We start from the raw sequence: 19,017 nt of genomic DNA, 5'->3' as shown, positions 1-19,017 counted from the left end.
CGTTCGGTTTATTGCACATTGGTGGTATCTTTATCAACATCAGCTTTTTTTAAATATTATTGAGGATGAGAAAATTAAACCTAGTGACTAAAAACATAATCACTGATAGTCGACTTCAATCTTTTGCAAATGCAAAAAAAACTTACAAAGACATCAATAACCGAAAGATTTGGAGTATTGCTTCAAGTCACTGTTATGCTTAACGTAAGCTAATTCACTGAATTGAATACATCTTTAGAGATTGATAATAACAAATTCGCTAGGGTGAGGTATCGAACCATGGAAGAGCTTAAACTTGAGAGTTCGAAAATTAATAATAATTATATATCAAGTCTTTCCTTTAAAGGACAACATGACAGAATATTTTCAACAGGGAAGGTTGATAAATACTATCAAAGAGCATTTGAAGTAGTCATGCATCAATTTCTAAAAAAATGTCTACCCTTTGCTGAAGCCTTTGCCCAAAGGTCTAAAACCACGTTTTTGTTTTGTGGTGATAAAACTGTAATAAAACTGTGGTAAAACTGTTGTAAATAATGGAGTTTACAATTGTCTCTCGAACCGAAAATTAGTAAAAAGCAGTAGAATGGGCAGTATGTCAACTACATTTTAACGATTTTTTTCTCCACTATCTATTCAAGAACTTCAATGGTTCCACTTCATAAGAACTCGACACTGGTTCTAAGCCTGAACTCAAACCACTGCGCCAATGCCGCACATAATGATGTTATTTAACAAATTGATGTTTATTATCACAAAACAAATATTTTGACAAAGTATAATTGCTTGTATACGGAGACCAAGCAGTGATAAATGGTAGTGAGCTGTATGAATAATTGCCGATAAAATGTTGTATCTGTGAAATTTTTTTTCATTGTTAGTGATTTTACGATACCTTTTATTTTAACTTTTTTAATTTAAAGTTAAAATAAAGAGTAAAAACAAATTGTGTACTTGTAAAGTAGGTGTCAAATTTTCAAAACTTGCATTAGATAAAAAATCTTTTAAATAAAATACTACTCTCCCAGTAATTTTATCAATGTACGTATAAAAGTTAGTTGACTGTACATACATTCTGAAAGCTTAATCTCTGGAACTTTAAGTTTTTGAATAACCAATTTTTAATGAAAAACTTAACTTATTGAACACTTTGACTTTTTTTAAGAAATGTTGTGGTTAGGGATCAATATATATAAATAATATATAACTGATTGATATACTTATGATATATGATGATGTATACCTGATTTCTCGATTGTTATTATTTAAGAATTTTTTACCATTTTAATTTTCGAACTATAAAAATTTTAAATTTTTCAAAACTTATTTTCTTACCTTAAACTTGCATCCAATATTTAAATATTGACATGGAATAATTGTATTAGCGCAACTATCAGTAATATGGGAAGACATCTATGAAAAGTTTGAAAGAAAAGTTTTTACCCAAGTAAATTAAAGTTCAAGTAAACACATGACGTGTTAAAGACGTGTTAAACATGTCTAGAAGTAAAAAGACGTTGTTTAGACGTTTTTAACGAGTCAAGTGTTTACCTCGGTAAAAAAAGGACACTTTGAATATAAAACAGCTATTTCAATTTTAAATCAAACCTCTTTACGCATAATTTTCATGCCACATTGATTTACACAACAAAGAGGTAAACATTCGCAATTTTCTTCATGAATCTAAATATAAATTTACGAGAAAATATAATTTTTACTTTGATTTTATTAAACTTGATATTTCTTTTAGCACATTCATCAATAAAAATTATCTTCATCATTACCATCATCATAGTCATCATTATCATAAGGGCCGTCCCGAAGAGACGCGTCGGAATAATTCTCACCCCCCTTCCTTTCCCAACGAAAATTTTATTTAAAAATTAGTAGGAAATTTGGACATTGGAGTCGGAAAATAATAGCCATCAAAAATCTTTTTTTTTTGCTAATATCTTAGTTAGCGAATCTTTTTTCTAAGCCTTAAATGGCAAAGAACAGACACGTCAACCCCTTCCCCTACCCCTTATCAAGAACTCTTTGGGAAGGCCCTATTCTATTCTACTATTACCATCCCTAATTACCATCGTATTCTTGAAGTTTTATTACTAATAGCATATATTATTTTATTAGGGGTGTTCTGAAACAAAATATTTGAGAATCGTAAAAACTAAATAAATATAAAACATATTTTACATTTAAAATCACATTTAAACCTTATCTTTTAAAATATGTATTTATGTTTATTGTATATTTTTTATTATTATTATTTGTTGTTAATATTGGTGGTGTTTTTTCTATTGTCAAATATATTTGTAATTACTTATATAACGCCCTTTCAATAAAAACTGAAAACCAAATTTCTTTTATTAAAATAATAAAGCCATTTACTATTTTTATTTAATACTCATAAACAACTTTTTTCCTACTTCTACCGCCTAACGTTTTTTAAGCATATTAACCAACTTTAAAAATCTAATATGTCTAAACACCTTGTTATTATTATTATTTTTTTAATACATACCGCAATATTTTTCGAATTTGCAAGTAATTGCTTTTTGCATGCAATTCTTTAGTGCGATATTCGATATTCATTAAACATGCATTTGGTAAAATAAATTGAATTATGCGCAGAACATCGTGCATAGCTATAGTAACAGACGTCACTTGAAAAATAATATACTAGTATGGTCACCATATTTGAAAAAATATTTAGAAATACTCAAAAAGATTTAGCACCGCTGCACACGTTTATGGACATTAATACAGTTTGAGATTAAAATTATTTCATTTAACAACTCTCGAAATAAGACGCGTTAGAATCGATTTAACTGTAATCTTTACATTTTTCAAAGGAACAAATATTAATAAAAATTAAAAATTGCTAAGTTTCAAAAAAGCACTAGAGGTCATGCATCAATATCCCAAAAAACTTGTAAAAGTTGTCGTAAATGGCATTACTGTCTACTAAACCGCATTTGAAACGTTTGAAATTTTTTACAAAACGTTTGAAATCTCTCACAAAAAAGAATAATTTAATAGCAAACGTCATCAAAAGATAAATTTTAAATGCATGAAAGTTTGTAAATAGTTCAGTGCTAATAAAGTGGGATTTAGTATTCTAACTCAATTGTTTGCTTAGTAACTTATGCAACAAATTAATAATAATAATAAAAATAACAACTACAGGTAACATGCGAAAAGCATAGAAAACTTAAATCTTACCACCATATTTAACATTAAATACAACTTTATTTTTTTATTTGATATAGAATGTTTGAAAACTTTTAAAAATATATTTATCAAAAGAATTCTTTAGAATAAGAATAAATTCAGATAGGCCTTTTTTTTTTTTTTAATTTATAGTTTTTTTAAAAGGACTTATTTTTATGAATCAATATAGAAATATGTTCAGTTTTTTTTATTTAGTAAACTTTCTTGATGCAAATAAGTAATAATTTCGAATTTTTCTTGTAAGTATGCCTTTTTTGGAAATGTTATTAAAGGCAGGCGCAGATTTTAGAATCATCATCAGAAGCATTTAGCACGTTAAAAAAATTTTAAGTGACGTTTTACCCTTGCAGAGCGTAGGAAAAATGAATGCACTAAATATATATCAACTTATAGTTCTTTGTTTTATGTTTTTATGTAAAATCGATTCTTCCCCAGTTTCCTTTCATAACTTGTATTTGACAAAAGTTAAAAATAAGTGCATTTTATGCAATGTTACTATCGTTAAGCAGCCATATTTTCAAACTAATTCAAACAAACTTTCCATTGCTTTTTTCGGACCATTTTTATGGAACAAAATAGTTTTGAAAATTTTTCTCAAGTTTTATTGAAAAATGTATTGATGATTTGTTAATATTCTTTTATATATATATTTTGGAGATTCTATTTTACATATATATATATATATATATATATATATATATATATATATATATATATATACCAAAACATTTATGCAATTTTTTGAATATATAGTATATATAACAGATTTATATATATATATATATATATATATATATATATATATATATATATATATATATATATATATATATATATATATATATATATATATATATATATATATATATATATATATATATATATATATATATATATATATATATATATATATATATATATATATATATATATATATATATATATATATATATATATATATATACCAAGACTTTTATGCAATTTTTTTGAATATATAGTATATATAACAGATTTATATATTTTCAAACGGACTTCCTGTAAAAAAAAATTTGTATTTATCTTGATTTATCTTTTACCAATATAAAAAGAATTTATTATCTTTATGTTAACCGTTCTTACTGACCTAACGGTCTTCTATGAAGCCCCGTTTCCTTTAATTTTTTATCGATCTATTTTTGCAAATTTTTTATTTACTTATTCTGAAAACGTTATATTTTTTACTAAAATGTTGCTTAAAAATGTAATAAAGCACCACAAAAAAAAAAAAGAAAAAATGACCCATTTAATTTAAAACTATTATTATTTTTTTTTAGTTGTTTTAGTTTAAGTTTTAAATTTTTATTTTCTATCAAATTGCATAAAAATTTTTAACATACTATTTGAGTAAGATATAGCTGTACAAAAATATTAAAAGAATTATAAAGAGGCCAGCATTCTTATTGGATAATAAAAATGAATTTCTTAAAGAAAAAAAATACTGAAAATTGTGATTAAAAACAAAAAAGTTTACTAACTTTTAAATAGCAAACGCTTATCAAAAAGTATTATTTACAATCCTAATAAATAATATATTGGCTTAACCGAGCGCGAATTGAAAAAACATTATTCCTTCCTGATGAACTAACTGACGAAGAAGCAATTTGTTAAAAAAAAAAAAAAATAAGTAAAGTGTTTTTATTTATTGCTCTGTTTTTTAAAAAAGATTGAGTTTTCAATCTTCTTAAAAATGTTTGTAAAATACACAGCCATAATTTATATATATATATATATTTATATACATATATATATATATATATATATATATATATATATATATATATATATATATATATATATATATATATATATATATATATATATATATATATATATATATATGATGTATTTATAGATATAGTAGATATTGATATAGATTTAGATATATATCTTTTTATTATTGCTGAATCTAATAATAGTGCTGTAAGTAGTGCCCCTTCGTGCGTGTTTGATATGGAACTCTTTGCAGCCATTTCAGGGTAAAGGCGCGAAAAGGTTGTAGGTTGTAGCACATTTATTTAAAAGCAAAAGTAATCAAAAGTGATCAGAAGGCTATTATCTATTTGTCTGTAAATTACATAGCGGTAACATTTTCTTAACTAGATATATAGCTTTTGTTTCCGTTTTATAAAGTTATTTAATTCTTATATAGTTTTCAAACTTTCGAGTGGTTACCTTGCAGAGTTTCTGAAAAAAGTGCCACGGTTCGTATTATACCGTTGGCGCCTTTTTTTTTTAATCAATATATTTTTCTAAAATACAAAATAAAGCACTTTTGAAGTTTTTGGATATTATATACATTTATTACGGAAGAAAATATAATTAGAACTATTTCAAAACAAAAATTAAAAAAATCTCCTGACTCTTTCGGTATCTCAGCAAAACATCTGAAACGAACAAATTGGCATACTTTAACAAAATAGCGTACAAAAAATCTTTAGATGGCCCGAGCAACTATCGCAGTATTAGCATTATACCAGTTTTTACAAAGGTTCTAGAATACCTAATGCTTATTATATGTCCGGATATTAGAGATACTCATCCCCTACAAATTGGATTCAATGCTAACTGTTCAACACTACATCCTAAATTTCTTATTAGCGAAAGAATTAAACATTACAACAGCAACAATTCCCCTGTGTACCCATGCTCTTTAGATGCAGTAAAAGCTTTTGATAGCTGCCACTAGGATATAATATTTGATAAATTATATTTCGATAACAAATTACGACTCTGTATAGCTAACACTATATCTGCGTTATATAACAATAGTAGTGAAACTCATATCAAGGTTGTAAATCAAACTCTTTTCTTCTAAAGCTAGGAGTGAGACAAGGATCGATTCTTTTATCTCACCTCTATAACAATTACACTGAAAGTCTTCTTGAAAGTATTAAAAACTGAGGTATTGTTGGCATATCTATATACGGAAACATTACGAGTTTGGTAGCATATGCAGATGATATCATACTTTTAAGCTCTACTCTCTCTGGTCTCAAAAAGCTGATAAAAACATGCAATACTTACCGTAATTTAAATTTTATTAAAATAAATGCCAAAAAACTGAGTTCTTTATATCAGGTAAAAATACAAACCAATACGATAGCGATTTCTAGTAATTAAATAAATCTTCATAATAAACTTAGTCATCTGGGATTTACATGTGAAACTGAACTTTTAATTTTTGCTTCTTTCAGTTATACAAATTTTGATAAAAAATCTTTAACTTTTGAGCTGTTGTTTAAACTCATATTTAATCTGGAATCCGGTTTGCCCACCCAAGTTCTATTTCCTGTAAATATAAGTTATTGGCAGTCCCTACCTTAACTTATGGAATGAAGCTATGTGAAAATAATTCTGCTTTGATGAAAAAGCTTGATGTAATGCGAAGGAGTGCGCTAAAATCGCGTTTAAATGTTTCGAAACTCAGTAAGAGTTATACCAATTCGCAATTTAAAATCCAGAAAATTTCAAAAAGTATTCATCAGAATAAATTAATCTCGTTGCTTCGTCTTCTTAATAATAAAACAACTGCACGCATTATCTTTTCACTACTGAAACACCCTTTATTTCAACATTCGTTTGTTGGCAATATCCAGGACCTATGATGTTTTCAGATGTTAAATTTTCAAAATTTAATTCAAAAAAAAAAAGAAGGTAAAAATACCACTTTCTAAAAGTGAATTCTCTCCAAAGTTTAACAAATTTTAAAGTATGCAATAGATTGCTGGAATGCAAATAAATAAAGAGGAATTTTTAAACAAATTCAGGAAGAAAAAGTTCTTAAGTGAAAATCACGAGAAATAACTTTCTTCTTTTTCTTTTTACCTTGTAAATTACATTAGGAGTTAAATAAATGAAATAATAATACAGAAATAATACACTATAACAAACGAAACTCAGAGAATTTTTAAAAAAGCCTAATATTTATAATACCATCAAAACATCGGCAAAAACTTGTTGTGCATTTGCTATGATAGAAATGCTTAGGTATTAAGTCCTAACAAGCTGCGGATGGTCTGAAAAAAATTATGGTCTGAAACTTAATAAATAAAAAATTTAATGAAAAAATGTATATTAAATAAAAAAAAGCAGTAGCTAGAAAAAAATTTTTTTTTAACTATTGAAATTGTTTTTTGCTGTATGTAAGTTTTTGATATATATATATATATATACATATATATATATATAACACTTTTTAAGTGAGTTCTCTAAGAAGAGCTTTATTGCATTAGGCGTTTCTTATAAACGTGTATAATAAGAGAAAACTTTTAAATTTTATCTTACTTAGTATATATATGTATATATATATATATATATATATATATATATATATATATATATATATATATATATATATATATAATAATCTATATAAAATATATAATAATCTATATAAAATATATAATAATCTATATAAAATGTCTGCTGAAAGTCATAATAAACTGATGAACGAAAATGTTACAAAAACCTATAAAAAAGCACCGGATAATTTAGAAAAATCAGTCAACCTAGATGCCAACCAAATAGCTTTAAAACTAAATTTAAATAACCGAATTGAATACCTAGCAAAATCATCAGCATTTATCACCTTAAAAGACCATAAAGAAAACTTTCAATCAAAACCTGCTTGCCGTCTCATTAACCCGGCAAAAAGCGAAATCGGAATAATAAGCAAAAAAATCTTTAACATTACTAACACATACTTAAGAAACAGCCTAAAAATAAACCAATGGAAAAATACCACCGACGTTATTAATTGGTTCAACGGCATAGAAGACAAAAATAGTTGTTTCTTCATCCAATTCGACATAAATGAATTTTATCCATCTATAACTACAGAAATATTTAATAAAGCCGTTTCCTTTGCAAAACAACACACCACAATAACAGACGAATAACTTAGAATTATAACACATAGTCGAAAATCCCTCCTCAACTACAACAATAACACATGGATAAAAAAATTGAACTATGAATGTTTTGATGTAACAATTGGCAGCTACGATGGCGCTAAAAAATTTGCGAACTTGTAGGGATCTACATTCTCAACGAATTATCTAATATAATTATAAAAACCGACATAGGGCTTTACCGTGATGATGGCTTGTTGATAATACGCAAGTCTAACGGCCAAGAAATGGAGCGAACCCGAAAAAATATAATCCAAAAGTTTAAAGACGTTGGATTTCAAATAGACATAAGAACAAATCTTAAATCAGTTAACTTCCTTGATGTAACTTTCAATTTAGCCCAAAACATCCATAAGCCTTTCAAAAAACCCAACGATAATCTTCAATATATCCACATATCTTCTAATCACCCACCACAAATTATTAAACACTTACCTACTTCAATATCAAACAGACTATCACAAAATTCCTCCAGCGAAGTTATATTTAATCAATCTAAAAACGAATATGAACAAGCACTAAAAAATAGCGGATACAAAAACTACTCCCTCAAATATCAGATCAAACAAAAAATATCCCAGAAAAATCGTAAACGCAATATCATATGGTTCAACCCCCCATTTAATAAAAACGTCTCCACAAATGTTGCAAAAATGTTCTTGTATTTACTAGAAAAAAACTTCCCTAAGACACACAAACTTCACAAAATCTTAAACAGAAACACTGTAAAGGTAAGCTACAGTTGCACTGAAAATATAGAAAAAATTATAAAAAACCACAACAAAAAAATTATCTTCCCTAGAATTGAAAATAATGATCCAAAATGCAACTGTCGAAACAAAGCAGAATGCACTTATTTGATTTGCACTTACCCTAAATGGTAAGTGCAAATCAACAAATATTATATATAAATGCATCATCGCAGCAAAAAACCAACCCAGCAAAGTTTATATAGGATTAACAGAAGGTGAGTGGAAAACCAGATACAACAACCACAAATCATCATTCAACAATATTAAATACAAAAATTCGACCGCCCTATCAAACTATGTCTGGGATTTAAAAAACAATTTTAATGAAACCCCTATGCTAACATGGTCTATTCTCAAATCAGTACCCCCCTACTCAAATATTTCCAAAAGATGCCCACTATGTCTGTATGAGAAATTTACTATTATATCATATCCAAAACATGAAGAACTGTTAAATAAGAGAACCGAAATTATATCAAAGTGCCGCCACGAAAATAAATTCTTATTAAAAAATTACAAAGCTCGCTACAAACCTGACTAACAACTATAAATAAAAATAACTATACTAATCTGCTCCATATATCTCTAGGCTAACTAATAAATTACTCACATACACAGCTTTTATAATATATTTCATAATATTGTGTATATTTTTATATCAATTTTAATTCTTATTTTCTTGTTTTTATTTTATTATTTTTTAATACACAAATAATACACATTAACACATAAAAAATATTTTAAACAACATTAAACATATAACTATTTCACAATTATTAGCCAACTATAAACAAATTAATAATATTATTAACCTAACTACTAAATCAATTTCCGTCCCGTAACGATCTAAAATACAAATATAAACCGTAACTCTCCACTAAACAAATCGTAGCAAAATTAAACTTTTACTACTTGCCTGATGATTTTGATAACACATGAAACTGAGAGCTGCAATATTAAATTATATTATAAACATTAGCATTTAGCTAATTCCTGGTACTGCGGTAACAGTAACATATATATTATATAGCTCTAGTTTATCTATTGAGCACTCTTTCAAGTATACAATATTATACATGATAATATAAAGATATTTTCTTTATTCATATATATACACTTACGTATATATATATATATATATATATATATATATATATATATATATATATATATATATATATATATATATATATATATATATATAGAGGCGTAAGGCTTTTAAATGTTTGAAATAACCAACATTTAAACAAAAAGAATATTCCAAATTTTTTTTGTTCATATATATCTCGAAAAGATACTTCACAAAAAAAATTACTGTAATTGGAGAATAAGAACAAGAAACTCTAAAATCTTAGAACCCCCTTCTACCCTAAACGTAAAGGCAATGAGTGAACTATTTATTTTGTCATAACTTTAAACTAGTTACGTATTCATGGACAGAATTCAAATATGTTGTTATGACAATATGTTGAAAATATTCAGTGTTCAGTTTTTATGACCATGTAAAGAATAACCACCCTCCTCAATTTCGGAGCCACAAACTTTACATGATCATAATAACTGAACACTGAATAATTTAAGCATAAAATTTGATGTCTGTTTAGCTAGTTTATATTTATGAAAAAATAAAAACATCAAACCCTCATTACCATGTTTAGGAAAGCGAGGGGGTGGGGTGTTAAAGATTTTAGGGTTTCTTGTTCCCATTCTCCTATCACAGTAATTTTTATTTGTGAAGAATCTTTTCGTCATACATATAAACGTAAAAAACATTAGAATATTCTTTCAATTAAACAGAGATTTGTATGTAAAAGTGCAGAATTTGCGTTATTGTACGCTCATGGGGTAGTTTTGGGTTACGGGAAAAAGTATGTTGTATATTTTAAAAAACTCAATTTTTTACAATAATGTAGAAAAATTGATATTATATCCGTATATAAAAACTCAGCTCGTACTCTCATTTCCAATAACTTTTTTAACTGCATAAAGTTGCTACATCGAAACAATGAAAACTTTAAAAAATGACAAAAAAAAGTTGACATTTTATTAAACCTCAAATCGCAGTAACTTTTGAACCGCTTTGAATTATGGGCTTTTAACTCAACTTAGCTCAAGGCTAACCGTGTTATATTTACCTTGTGATGATACAATAATGCTCCGTGGAACACAACGTCTTGGTTGGATGTGGACTGTATTGATGTGATGAAACACTTGTTGTATTTCACTTCTTGTATTGATGTTCTTCGATAAAACACTTTGATAAAACTCACTTAAATAAACTGTCTTGATAATACTGACTGATTGACTTCCATATTATGAATGAATTACATGTCGATATACATGTTTCTTATATAGTAAAATGAACCTGTGTGAACCTGTTCTGGAAGCTTCTGGATGCGTCTGGATGCTTCTTCTGGAAACTTCTGGAAGCTTCTACATTTTTCTGGAAACTTCTGGATTTTTCCTTTAGATGTTAAAAAACTTCCGTGACGTAGACACGGACCAGACTTAAGAAAATGAGAAATCCAAAAAAGTTGCACTTGTTTTGTCCGCTGCAAAATGGCACTTGTCAACGAAATTGTGCCTATGTATACATATATATATATATATATATATATATATATATATATATATATATATATATATATATATATATATATATATATATATATATGCATATATATATATATATATATGCATATATATATATGCATATATATATATATATATATATATATATATATATATATATATATATATATATATATATATATATATATATATATATATATATATATTTATATACTGCTATATACCAGAAGAAAAAAAGTTAGATAAGTGTTTTTTACTAATTTTTATATACATACATATATATATATATATATATATATATATATATATATATATATATATATATATATATATATTTTTGTTAAGTGATTTTCTACTAATATATAATTGCTCTGTTCTTTTAAGAACATTGAGCACACTATTGGGTAGAATACTTTTTAAAGTTGTTTATATATATATATATATATATATATATATATATAAATATATATATATATATATATATATATATATATATATATATATATATATATATATATATATATATATATGTATATTTATATATATATATATATATATATATATATATATATATATACATGCATATATATATAAATAAACTATGTTAGTTTATTCTACTAAGAAAGATGTTTCTTAAAAAAAAAAACAATAATAATTAGTAAAAACAGTTATTTAAATATTAGTTGTCTTTTACATCTTGTTTCGCCATCAGTTAGGTTGATGAGCCTTCTGAAAGCGAAAGAACGTGTAGAAGACCAAGAAAGAACGTGTAAGATATATATATATATATATATATATATATATATATATATATATATATATATATATATATATATATATATATATATATATATATATATATATATATATATATATATATATATATATAATTAGTAAAAGAGATCTGCGATCTAACTTTTATCTTCTGACTCAGTAGTTTCACCATCGCTGGATCATCAGGAAGAGTTACTAAATCTCAAAAAAAATTCAATTTATAGAAAAAAATATTTTACATGCTTATAATTATTATAAAAAAATTTTTAATTACTATATTTTTTTGTTAACGGGAAGTTACAGAAAAGAAATAATTTTCTTGGGATACATTTGGTCATTTGTTTTTATAATTTTTTAAGAGGTATTTATTTTCGTGTACATTTAGAAATTAATTCAGATTTTTTATTTAATAAATTTTCTTGATTCAAATGAGTAATTATTTCAAATTTTTCTTGCAAACATAGCATACATTTTTTGGAAATGTTATTATAGGCAGGGGCAGATTTTAGAATAGACCATTGTAAATTAAAGTTGGCATAACAACCACAAACAATCGTTTAAACACAAAAAATATTCAAAAGAGACTATGCTGTCAAAATATATTTGGGATTTAAAAGAAAAAAATAAAAACTTTAATTTACAATGGTCTATTCTAAAATCTGCCCCTGCCTATAATAACATTTCCAAAAAATGTATGCTATGTTTGCAAGAAAAATTTGAAATAATTACTCATTTGAATCAAGAAAATTTATTAAATAAAAAATCTGAATTAATTTCTAAATGTAGGCACGAAAATAAATACCTCTTAAAAAATTATAAAAACAAATGACCAAATTAAACTATCCCCATTCCAAAGAAAATTATTTCATAATTACTTTCTGTAACTTCCCATTAACAAAAAAATATAGTAATTGAAAATTTTTTTATAATAATTTATAACTTCCTGTAAAATATTTTTTTCTATAAATTGAATTTTTTTTGAGATTTAGTAACTCTTCCTGATGATCCAAAAGCCAATGGCCGGGCTCCGAGTAGAAAGTACAAAAGTTAGATAAGTGTTTTTTACTAATTAATTATTGCTCTGTTCTTTAAGAACATTGAGCACTCTATTTGTAAAATACACTAACATAATTTACATATATATATATATATATATATATATATATATATATATATATATTTATATACTGCTATATACCGGAAGAAAAAAAGTTAGATAAGTGTTTTTTACTAATTTATATATACATACATATATATATATATATATATATATATATATATATATATATATATATATATATATATATAGAGAGATATATATATATATATATATATATATATATATATATATATATATATATATATATATATATATATATATATATATATATATATATATATATATATATATATATATATATATATATATATATATATATATATATATATATATATATATATATATATATATATATATATATATATATATATATATATATATATATATATATATATATATATATATATATATATATATATATATATATATATATATATTTATAGATATATATATATAGATTATTCTTTTAACACTACTTTGTAATTATCGGTTCTTTATAGTTATAAGTACCTTACAACTTAAAATTTACTTGCCTATATCTTTTTTGTAAGGTTAGTATGAAACTTGAGATTTTATGCATTATTTAGTACTCAACCTTCTTTCAACCATATAGAGAAAGTACTATGCATAATATGGTTTCACTAATATATTTTACTTTTCAGAGTTTCAGTAAAAAGTTATGATCCAACTTCAGGGCCGGATTAGGACATTTTTAGGCCTGGAGCTGTAAGTATAGGAGGGCCTAATGTGGCGGTAAAGTAAAAATGCCGAGCGTTAGCGAGGCTAAAACCGGGGGTCAGTGGGCCGGAGGCCCCCAGACGGGGGGGTTTGGGGGCCCCCAGACCGTCTAAGTAGGAGGGTCAGGGGGGCAGCTGCCCCCCAGAATTTTCTTTTCAGTCTTGCTAATAAAAGGACACAATCTAGGTATGTTTTAGAGCATTTTTTTAATAATTTTTTACAAACTGGTTAGGTACAGCTACACCCCTTTGGCCCAGACACCCATATATATGTAAACTGACAAAAGGTCTTTAATCATGACTTAAGAAAGAAACTGCTGAGCTGTAGGTATATTTACTATTGAGACAGTGGAGTACGTGTATCAAATTGATAATGTGTTCACCTCCAATAAAGGAAGAAAATACCAATAATATTGGTATTTAAATGAAAAAATTAAAAAAATAAAAATAAACAATATTTCAAATACACAAAAATTCTTTCTTTAACTCAATGTTTATTACTGTGCACTGACAAATTCTTAAGGTATTGTATTGTTGTTTTATCATGTAAATATTTTTTCATATGTTTTCCAGGATATAGATCATTGGGCGGTGACAATTTGGCAAAGGTCAAACAGAGAATTACCTGGAACTGGTGCTGACATAAATGAGTTTGAACTCGCTGAACTATCTGGAACTGGTGCTGACATAAATGAGTTTGAACTCGCTGTAGCTGAGTCTGCAGGGACACTATTAGCACTACCTGGAACCGGTGCTGACATTATTGACATGGTTAGTGAATTTGAACTCGCTCTCGCTGTAGCTGATACCGAGACACTACTTGCAGTATTACAAAACTCAGTCATTTTTTTATTTTTGTTCAATAATTCATTTAATTGAATCTCATTTCTTTTTGCATTTTTGTCCCAACCGCTCAGGCCGCTCCTTTTCATTTTTTATTTTAATTTTGTAAACGAATGAGCAATGCTGTAATTTTCTGTGGTAACGGAAGTGATCATAAAATAAAATAAAATAAAAAAATTTTTGATGTTTTAATGTTTGAGAACATTCAAGTTTATTTATGTTTCCATGATATCCGCAAGACGATTAGTTTTTTAAATACACGCTAAAAAATTAACTTCGTGACATATAAATTTTCTAATCAAATAGGTTTTATAAGAGAGTGCTTTAAAATCATTCACTAATATAATTGTTTTTCCTTTAAAAGGTTTTTACATCAACGAATGTTTTAAAAGCATTCTCTTATAAAACCTATTTAATTAAAAAATTTATGTCACTAAGTTAATTTTTTTAGCGTGTTTTTTAAACTTATAGTTGTGCCATAGACCTAAACATAAATAACTTGAATGTTGAAAACATCTTTATGTGAAAGATAATTTAAAAGATATTCACGTAACTGTGAAATATACGAAGATAGAGATATAGTATATCTCTATTCATTTATTTATTCACAACGCCTCCGCAGCTCCCAGTAAATTGATTTAAAAAAACTGAGAAACATAGGAATATTTATCTGGTTCCCTAAAAAAAAAAAAAAAAAAAGTAAAAAAAAAAAAAAAGTCACGGGCCTTAGGGCCTATTTTTTTTATAAAGGCCTGGGGCTGCAGCCCCATCCGCCCCCGCCTTAATACGGCCATGTCCAACTTGATGAAACAAAAACATGTTGGTAGACAGAACTGCCCAGTTTTTTAAAGATCCAGAAGAAAGTTTTAAACAATGTAAGAGTTCAGATAAAGTTAATGTTTTGAAAAGAAAAATTGCACATGGAGATATCCAATACATCACTTATGTATGCATGAACCTGAACGTTTATAGTTTAGGATTGTTCAATAAAATTATGCAACGTGGTATTCTCATTAAACAAAACAAAGTGATTGTAAGTTTTCCCTCTCAAGCTTAAGATCACCTACTCCTTTTTTTAAAATAATTTTAGCGTAGCGTAATTTATGGACGATATGTTATATATTACTACAATATTTTTATAAAATTGTCATAAACATTTTCAATATTTATTACATCGTTTCTTTTTGGATAAAATAGTTATCATTAATTGGCGGTAAAAGTCCACCTGATTCAATAAAAAATGTTTTGCTAATTATAATAAATTTTATAAATTTTTATAATTAAAAAAAAAAAGTTCGAATTTTAAAATGCATGTTTGACAGTATGACATTTATCATCCTTTTTATATTTGTAGTCTGACAACAGACGTAATTTTGTCGGAATACAGCTTGAACAGTCTTAAGAAAAAAGAAAATTTAAAGAGATAAAGGACTATGTAACGCTATTACTGGTATTCTCATTAGCTATTTATTGTGTTTGATTAGCTTTTAAAATCAAAAAGCATGTTTTGATAAAAAAAATTTAAGTTTTTTAAACATTTTTTTGGCTATGGAACATGACATGTATTTAAGTATATTTTATTGTATGACTTTATTGAACTATGAGTTGTTTTTATTAGATGCTACTTTAAAGCCAAATAAAAACTTAACCAAATGGATGCCATGCAAACTATTGGGAGGGTAAGGGTTCGTACATAAATTACGCCACACTGTTAGGGTAGGGGGGGTTTCCAGGTTAGGTGACGGCTCATATAAAACTTGGTACTGAAGAGTGACGATTTGGTTACGCGGGATGAGGGGGGGGTAACAAAGGTAGAAAATTGCGTTACTTTTTTTTTGGACAACCTCTAATTAGGCGTTCTTCTGAACGAATAAAAAGAACATTTACTAATATTGATATCGATCAATGATGAAAGTGAAGATGTTGAAAAAAACTATATATATATATATATATATATATATATATATATATATATATATATATATATATATAAACTATTGTGAGAATTGTGTTTCACTCTTATTTACAAATTACATATACAACCGATGAAATTTAGCTCAAAGAGCATAATTTTTGTTGTTTCTACTTTTTACCGTTTAACCTCAACATGAGTTATAGAGCATTGCGGTACATTTGTTTGTACAACTCTAACATGCGTTAAATTATTTGCTCATTCAATTTGCACGAACTATCCACTTCAGTATTACTTGTTTCAAAACTTTTTTCTTTTCTTCCATCAACTTATGGTCAAATTAAGTTGCGTGTTTATTTTTTTGATTTAATATTTATTATCTTTAGGGTATGCATTACATCCCAGCTAATAAAATTAAAATTGAGTTTTAATTGAGGATGGTAAGACTCAATCGTACGTGTCTAGTTTTAAATTATCGTCATTTTGTAAGATAATATATTCTGTACTTTAAAATGACTTGTATGACGAGGAGGGTACTTAATTGTGGTTATAACCCTCTCTAAACTCTATAACTTCGAAACACAAACTTTGACAAACAAGGACGCTGTGCGGATTAACAAGTTGAGCGCGGACGTATGCGAGAGGCTCCGAGCTCGATGGGGATCGAGCTCGGAGCCTCTCGCATATGAAGAGAGCACTCTACACTACACCACTGCCGCATTATACCACGCTTTTCTCTTTTTTATATAATTTTTAAAACTTTTTTACTACCCCTAATAATGATTTTAAAGAAAACGATTTTTGAGTCTTTAAATCAACTTTGCTCAATTGATTTTTGTTAAAAATTTCTGAAAAAAGTGCTTCAACCCAATATAGATCATAGTTCTAATCTATTCTTGTACATATTACTTAAATAAAGTTGTCAAAAGACAACATTTCTGTAAATTTTCACCAAAAATTTACAAAAGTTATGATTTCAAAAGTTATGATTTCATGAATTTCGAAAAACTGCCTATAAAAATCATAACAAATTATGTTATTTAACTATGATGTTCCTTTAACCTAAACAACGCATTTAATTCAAATTTAATTTCAAATCTGGTAAGCAAACGTAACTATTAGGAGAATAAAAAAAAAATAGTAATAAACTCCGGTCTGAGTTTTCTCGCCACAAATACTTTTGTTTTATGTTGCGGCAAAATTTAGAAACTCCTATAGTTTTTTTATTCCTCTTGTCATAGTTCAGGAACCTGGTCATTTAATAAAACTATGTTGTGGTCAGCAAAATATCATACAGACGCTATAATATTTTAAAATCGCCTGTGTGTGTGTGTGTGTGTGTGTGTGTGTGTGTGTGTGTGTGTGTGTGTGCATGTGTGTGTGTGTGTGATAAAAAAACTTAAATTTAAATTTTATCTTTTGAAAACTAAATATAAATATTAGCAGAATTAAAAATGAAGTAAAATAAATGATTGCTTTTACTTGCTTCTCACTAAAAACAATCTTCTGTTTGCAATATTGACAGGTAACCAAACGATAAATGCAAAGGTTTTCCATGTGTTCTTTTAGATTCTTAGGCAAAAGTGAAGTAGAACACGGATTATTAAGACATTTTAATGTTCGATATTCGCAAGAACCCAAATGTTCCTTAAAAAAAAAGAACTTATTTAAATTGCTTTAAAATAATTTTACAGTAATTTTACAGTGTCTTCGTCTGTATTTATAAAACCTTGTTTTATAAATACAGACAGCTAGCATTTTTTTTATCTCTGCAAAGTTATCTAAAAGAACAATCCTTTTAAAACATTTAAAATAAAATAAAATAAAATAAAATATGCAATAAAATCTCTTTAGATTACATTAACTTAACTACTAACAAATTAACTACTTATTAGATTACATTATAATCAATTATTAGGTTACATTAACTTTACAAAATAAGCTAAACTGTTATAAATCGAAACATTTAGCCCTCTATATTTTATTGCATATGGGTTAAAAAACTTGTCATAATTGTCATCTCTTCATCATCTTTGTTTACGGTTAAAAATCTATTGAACTTCAAAACATATTTTGCCAGACAATTAGATTATTATTTTTTTTTTCC

The 19,017-nt window shown here is 26.3% G+C and overlaps 1 protein-coding gene across 3 annotated transcripts in view; it reads right to left on the bottom strand.

The window, feature by feature from the left end:
- The window catches only part of LOC136084003 (TNF receptor-associated factor 3-like), a 103,410-nt gene that overhangs the window by 42,357 nt on the left and 42,036 nt on the right, over positions 1 to 19,017 (bottom strand). The window contains exons 5-7 of one of the 3 annotated variants that reach the window (XM_065803991.1): positions 18,393 to 18,557; positions 1,609 to 1,683; positions 1,336 to 1,413 (exon numbers count right to left, since the gene is read on the bottom strand). In XM_065803991.1, the coding sequence (XP_065660063.1) occupies positions 1,336 to 1,413; positions 1,609 to 1,683; positions 18,393 to 18,557 (318 nt within the window). The remainder of the gene's footprint in view (positions 1 to 1,335; positions 1,414 to 1,608; positions 1,684 to 18,392; positions 18,558 to 19,017) is intronic. The other 2 variants (XM_065803992.1, XM_065803993.1) reach the window with 2 other exon arrangements.

The sequence above is a fragment of the Hydra vulgaris genome, chromosome 08 (assembly GCF_038396675.1).
Source record: "Hydra vulgaris chromosome 08, alternate assembly HydraT2T_AEP".
In the NCBI taxonomy this organism is placed as follows: domain Eukaryota; kingdom Metazoa; phylum Cnidaria; class Hydrozoa; order Anthoathecata; family Hydridae; genus Hydra; species Hydra vulgaris.
Note: the sequence above shows the minus strand (reverse complement) of the source record. Positions and strands in the feature narration are given on the sequence as shown.